The sequence below is a fragment of the Limulus polyphemus genome, unplaced genomic scaffold, assembly GCF_000517525.1.
Source record: "Limulus polyphemus unplaced genomic scaffold, Limulus_polyphemus-2.1.2 Scaffold685, whole genome shotgun sequence".
Taxonomy (NCBI): domain Eukaryota; kingdom Metazoa; phylum Arthropoda; class Merostomata; order Xiphosura; family Limulidae; genus Limulus; species Limulus polyphemus.
Genome location: NW_013666295.1, coordinates 391,405 through 398,875, shown reverse-complemented (window position 1 = coordinate 398,875; position 7,471 = coordinate 391,405). Strand labels below are relative to the sequence as shown.

Genomic DNA, 7,471 nt, shown 5'->3' with positions numbered 1-7,471 from the left:
ATAAATGTACAACGTTTTTGACAAGGTTTTTGTCATCATCAGGTGATGATGATGACAAAACCTTGTCGAAACGTTGTACATTTATTGTTATATTAAAGTTTTTCTTCATTACCCATTCAAGCCATCTCCAGCCATTATTAGTCTCAAAGTGGGTTCCTCGTCATCGAATTCGAATTTGACTCATTAAAGGCTTCATAAATTCACAGACAAATCATTAGTAGAAATACTTGATTTTTATTTGTACAACAGATTGAAATGTTTGCTAAAATCTTCACAGATTTCATGAAGATACACTTAACACATTAATTATTATAATATGTATAGTTTCATGATTACCATGTTGCTGCAACGTTGGTCAATGTGATCAAGCTTGTATAGAGAAGGTTAGACAAAAGAAAATAATGTCAATATACAAGAAAACCTTTTAACAGGTAAATAATACATAAGAAAAAATAAATCCTTTGACAAAGACAAAAGGTACACATATGGACATATACAAAATGCCCTTAAACATAGAAGATTACATAAATATAAGAATCATTTCAACAATGACAACATATCCTATTTAACAGGAGGTAGTATAAAATGCTACACAGACATGTAAAATAAAATGAAAACTCTTTAAATACTCTACAATACAGATAATAGTTTCTTTTTCATGTGCATTAATGCAATAGTTAAAATACCCAATTGAATTCAATGTACTATTTGAAGGGCCCGGCATGGCTTAGTAGTTCAGGTGCTTGACTCACAATCTGCGGGTTGAGGGTTTGAATCCCTATTACCAAATATGCTCACCTGTTTTGCTGTGGGGTGTTATAATTTACTGGTCAGTCCTATTATTTTTTTGGTAAAAGAGTATCCCAAGAGTTGGCAATGGGTAGTGTTAAATAGCTACTTTCCCTCTAATATGTAACTTCTATATTAGGGAGAGCTAGCTCAGTAACAAGTTTATAACCAATCAAAAGCAAACTTTCTGTTCTGTTTACTCCTTGTTATTTCAAAACTCATATATAGAACCTACAAAAATTACTATTTTTTATATCCTCCACATGCGTGATTGAAAGAAGCTTAGCAAGTTAAGACAGGTGACTGCAAACTACAAAGAAACTTAGAAACATTGTATGTAGAGATCATTGTTTTCTATATGTTTTTTAATTTACTGTTCCATGTTTTAAAAAAAATAATTGAAATTTAAGAATTTATTTGTAAATAATATGTGTGTGAATATGTAATATATGTAACATATTATAACCAAAATGTGATTGTATTTTACAAAATACTAATGTGCTTGTACAAAGCTAAGGCCAGTTTTATGCTATTTGATATGTTAATGTGAGCTGCATGTATGCCATGTAATTTGAAACTAATGTGGCACTTTTGTTAGTCAGACACTGTTCAAAGGTCAATTAAACAAACAAATTAATAAATTTATATAGATTTGTACTGTTATGAGATTTGAGCTATTTAGAATAAACATTTTTAGTATCCTGTTACAATTTGCAGTCATTCTAGAATGAAAAACTGTAATTTAGATCTATTTCATGATTTGTTATGGTGGTTACAAAGTCAGTCAAGTTAACCAACCCCATACAGGGATAAAATAGATAAAAATCAGTGCTCTTTCTCTGGAAAAAAAGGTGGTAGTGCACAAATGTGAAGATGTGACAGGGTTGCGATACTTTTTAAGTTTTTGAAAAAAATAAACCTCTAGATGTGGAACTTTTTTTTTTTAAGAAAAGTGCACAACAAAAATTGAAATAATGAAAAATGAATTCAACTTCAGACAAGTTTCACAAGAGCCTCCAAATTTGAGTCATGCCTTGAGGGGGTTCAGTGTCTCAATTTCAGTGCTTGCTTTTGGTGTTTCTTGCATAATGTTGGCCACAAAGCAGCCAAGACTGAACATATTTTGTTGGATCAAACTGAGTTAGAGGAGACCCAATGATACTGATCAACATCAGTGCTGATATTGTTTTTGTTAACAAAGAAGTTTTTGATGAAGTTACAATAAGGTTCATCTGTGAAAAACCCTTTTCACACTCATTTGAGGTAATTGGAATGGTGTCAAGAGTATATTTCAGTAGAAGTAATTTGTCCAGTGTTGGATATACAAGACTATTTAGTTTAAGAGTTATTATTTAGTTTATTTGGTGATTTGATATTTAATCTACTTTTCATAACAAGAGAGTTAAAAGTAATTATTTTAAAGGCGATAGTTATGACAAGTTTGGTTGCATAACTCTGTACAAGTCGCACTTTGTGTTTACAATTACATTGTTGGCTAGGTTTTACTAATATTGTTGACGTCACACTTGAATCTTCAGTATTTTTCTCATTACCTTAACTGAGTATTGTTACCTTACAGTGCCACCTCCCTAGTTTAGAGAAAGTTTGAGGCCTCAGTTGGGCAACGTATAAATATAGGTTACCAAGCAAGTGAAGAAAAAGTGCAGTTCGGTCAGAAAAAAGTTAGAAAATGTGAAGTTAGCTGGCATGTGAGTGATTAGCCATAATGGGTGATAATTCACAGTTTAATAAAGATAAGGAAAATAATTTGTCTGGTTAAAGGGTGTTCTAAAGTAATTGAACCCATCTGTGTGGACTTCGACATAAAGGAGACAATTATTTAAAGTTCAGGATACAAGTGTGATAACCCACAGAGTAATGTAAGTGAATTATTCACTGATTTGTATTGTGAGAAAAGAAGATAAAGAAAAAATAAGTCATCTTGTCAATTGGATTCAAAGTAACTGAATCAGCCTGAGTGAACTTTTGACAAGAAAAGGTAATTATTTAGAGTTTTAGATAAAACAATGATTTCTTATAGTGTAAAAAATTTTGTACATATGTTTGACTTGTTTTGAAATATATTATTTTAAAACAAGTGGATTGTGTGCTTGTTGTTTATTGTTTGAATTTATTGCCAACAAGTCATAGACACCTACTGCAGAAGAATCCCAGCCCACATATCCATAAAACCCTGACATCCAGAATTTGTTTTTTCTCCAGGTATTCTCAGAATCCATGAATCATCTCCCTTTCATTCAGTTCAAATCTTTTGAACAAATTTCTTATTTCTGTGTAACCAAATGTTAAATGCTTCTGTAAGTCTCCTGGCTACTGTTTTAGATCTAGCACTGGGGCCCATTTTGGTAAATCAGCTTCTTCTGCATCAAGCAGTCTCTTTTCTATAGATATTTTCAGGTTTACATAAAATGCATTTGGACAGATTGCAGGGTCCTTTTGTCTATCTTTTTTTGTGGATAGAAACCTCTTGAAATATGAGACAATTAGCAGCAGTGACAGATTTCTCTTAATATTGTCCAGGATTTTCTCATCTTTCTTCAATAACTTGAACAAGACTTTTAATCTTGTTGTTGGCTCTGAACAAATCCTTGTTATGTTCTTGCAGATCTAAGCGTAGTTTGGACAGTTCTTGAAGTGCATCACACATAATTCTAAGTCTAAACAAATTCTACAGATGTAATCTTCCTTTGCAATTCTTCGTATATGCTTCTATCTTTCTTGTCTCTGGTACAATCATTCTTAGCATTTATAAAATGAAGCACCAATGCTTCATAATCCTGCCATACTGCAGAAACTATTTTTGTCTTGATTCCAAGCATCCCAACTTTTTGGCATGGCCTACAACCAAGTTTTTTATTTTGTATAGATAGCCAGTCATATTTTTTGCAAAATGAACTTTTTTGTTCTGAAGTCCAACAGCTAGGCCAGTTGTTCTTCAACACTAGAAGACAAAGATGCCGAAAGAGTGGTAGTTAATTCCAGCTTATTAGTTTCTTCTTCATTATCATTGAATTTCTTTCTTTCTTTTAAGCATGGGGTGAAAAATAATTCATGATTCTTTTCATTGTATAAAGTATAACAGCTCCAGTATACACAGCAACAAGTTTATCACAATATAACACACACGGTGACACAGTGCAGATTAGCACACTGACAGCTAAGTTTACGCTCCACTGATTGTTACTAGTCTGCTATACTGAAAATTATAGGCATGCACAAAAATATTGAAATATATTCACATTTTTATATTTCAAAATCATTTCATATCTACTATTCTACTTTATTATATATATATATATATACATAATAAATATTACATTCAGAATGTAACAATTAGAATGTGACATTCTAATTGTTTTATAAAACATATAAAAAATTTGAATTTCATTTTCTTAAGATGATCACAAAATTATTATCAAAATTTGCACTTTGATAATAATATAGTGGGGTTTTTATAAACAACTTTTATTTTTCTATTTATCAAAAAAGGTGCCAGTATGGCATACCACTGCATACCCCCAGAAAAAAAGTCCTGGAAAGAATATAAAGTTTTTCTATTAAAAAACGTTTGATAGTTATCTGGAGGTTATTAGGAAATTATTGAAATTTTGCAACTGTAATTTGAAAATTTTCAGATGAATAAAGTATTTGTAATCTTCAAATCAAAATTACTTTACATGTTAAATAGTCAGCATTCCAAATGAAAATTATTCATGAGTAAATCTTCAATTAAGAAATCTTAAGACTTAATTTAAAAATCTGGTATTTTTGTATGAAAGCCTTGTAACAATTCTGACAGTCTGTGAAATTTCATGAAGGTACTTCTACACTATCAAAAGTTATTGTATAACTGTTCTCATGGTTACTTTGATGGATATGGGCTGGGTGGTTAATACAAAATGTCAGATTTACCCATACTGACCAATACTACCCATGTGACTGGTCATTATCATTCAACATTAAGAAATCCTTAATATCTAGATATTATCTATCCTACCAGTGAAGGACATTTCTAGCATCTACATTCTTACACAATGTGAAATGTTACACAGTATTCTGCAAAGAGCAGAGTAGGTATCATCTCTAGAGAACAACAATGGAACAAAGTCAACTTAAGTTTTCTAAGCCATGTAGTATGCAAAATCTGCATAGGTACAGACTAAATAAACCTTTATTTTTATAAATTTCTGCTGTAAGATAAGAAGAAAGGAAATGCATCATATGTATGCATACCTCACATGCTAAAGGTGTACTCAAAACTTTAAATGATATTGTATGTAACATAATAAAATCATCATCTAGATACATAATTTCTTACTGTCAACTAAAGGTCCCTTTATTATTAGTTGATTAAGTCTGATTTCATATGTATTTATTTCTTATGAGTAGAACAGGCATTGTAACACATTTATCTTCTGCAGGGCACATTAGTGTTTAATAATCATATATTTTAACATAGTTCTGGTCAAGTGTATTTTAATAGGAATAAAAAATTTCCAAAAACCATTACATGCTCTGTTGAGTATGTAGTACAAAATTGTATGTGACAAAATTGATCTTAGTTGTCATGTTTATGTTCAACATAGCATATGACCCTAACCCTTGAAATAAATATGGAACAAATTTTAAAAAAATCTTTTGACTTATTTTTGGGTATTGAAAGATGCAAAGTAAATTATTTCAAATAAACTTTTAAATACTTTTTCAAATATTTTTAACACAATTATAAGTTGCAACCAGTATTTATATTCACTCATTTTTTATACATTTTTATATTCGCTCAGTTTTAAGTTGTAATCAGTTACTTTCTGCTTCTTTTGGATAAATTACTTGCACTAAAAGACAGCGGTTTGTGATGCATCACACAAAAGAAACTTTCTGAAAATAAAGTAATAAATAAGAAAGCTTTTGCTTTTCGGACATTTAGAATTTTAACGTATGTACCTTAAAATGTTTATATATCCTACGAATGCCAGGCAATATAAATTTTGAGTTTTACATTTTGGAACTTGGCTAATCTCTGTTATATACTCATAACCCACATATTTAATTATTTGAATTATTCTGGCTCATCATCTCTTTCTTTTGTCTTGTGCTTGGTTTTTACAAGTATAATGAGTATATGAGTATTTATTCTTGTACAGACCATGTCATTGTTGAATTGATTAATCTAGTGCATGGCTGTTACCATACTCAAAGCTAATGGTGAATTAAATTGCTAATTAATGCATAAAGATCATGTCTTTGTTGAAGACCTAAGTCTAGTCTACTCTATTATCAATGCCTATTATCACACAATACTAATGGAGAATTAGATAAGTTACTGAATAAAGTGTACAGGTCATGTCTTTGTTGAAATGCTAAATCTAGTACATGATTACCAACACAACTGAAAACTACTGAAGAATTAAATAATCTGGCAAGTAATTTAAATTTCTTATGGTGAGTTTTTGAATTGGTTCAAATGCCATTAAGTGTGTTCAGTTTTGGTACCACTGAAAAAATTCTTTCTAAACATGGTACAGGTTGCAAACAAAATAATTATTCTAATTTGAATGTTATCTGTCTCGTAGATTATGAAGAGTATTCAGAAAAAAATAGTATTTTCTTCTTCATTGTTGAGTTATGAGTATATTGCAGGCTACAAAGTACTATATTTAATAGGTCATTATCCATGCCACTATTACCAGCATCATGTGTTTTGTGTTTCCATGATAGATGGTGCTCTGCATAATTACTAACTTCCAACTGCAAGTGATATTGGTTTGAATATTATGCTGTATTTAGTTGTATAATACTTAAATGCGAAATTAAGACAATCGTTTTATGTTTTTTTTGTTTGTTTTTCTAAATTTAATTCTAAACTAGCACCCTACATTTTCAGTATGTTTTTATTCCTCTCAAGGAAAGCCTGCATGAACAAAACTTCCAGACAAATAATATTCATTACATCACTCTTGCATTTTATCAAGAGTGGCATGATGAAGCTCATGGAACAATAGATCAGTGTTTTGTTGATAAACAATGTCTGGTTGCCAGTGTTTACACCACCACTGGTGTATGTTTGTTCTCATTTTTCTTTAACTCCTCCTTTGAATATGTCAAGTGGTATGATAATCTATGCACGCATCAAATGAATTTTTTCAGTATTTTACCAATATGATGCTGTACAATTGAAACTATTAATTCACACATAGAGGACAAGTTTTATCATGTTAGAACATTTTATGAGTGTTGAAAAATATATAAACTTTGAATTATTCTTTGAATCTCTTGTGACTTTATGACCATATTGATTTGCAGAGCATATGAGAACCACATCATTCCAGCAAGCACAATAAGACCTTACCTTATCTTTTTCTATGATCAGCTGTGTGCACCTTGTATTCACACTGAACCTATCTGGCAAAAGATAGCCTCAGAACTGGAACCAATAGGTAGGTTAGAAAAGTTATGCTATTGTTAATAAAATTGTTTTTTTTTTATTGGTGTGATAAGTACAAACATATTATTGTTAATTGCATTTTCATATTTGTATCATGATTATATTTTTGAATGATTAGAAAAACCCACTAAGGTTAAATAATGTTGTTACGTCTCCGTTTGTTAATTGATTTTCCGTAACTTCGTTCCGATGAAACTTAAGCGACACAAGTCCTTA

At 30.7% G+C, this 7,471-nt stretch overlaps 1 protein-coding gene across 2 annotated transcripts in view; it reads left to right on the top strand.

The window, feature by feature from the left end:
• The window catches only part of LOC106459946 (dnaJ homolog subfamily C member 16-like), a 153,401-nt gene that overhangs the window by 73,265 nt on the left and 72,665 nt on the right, over positions 1 to 7,471 (top strand). For both annotated transcript variants that reach the window (XM_013919618.2, XM_022386521.1), the window contains exon 4: positions 7,114 to 7,247. In XM_013919618.2, the coding sequence (XP_013775072.1) occupies positions 7,114 to 7,247 (134 nt within the window). The remainder of the gene's footprint in view (positions 1 to 7,113; positions 7,248 to 7,471) is intronic.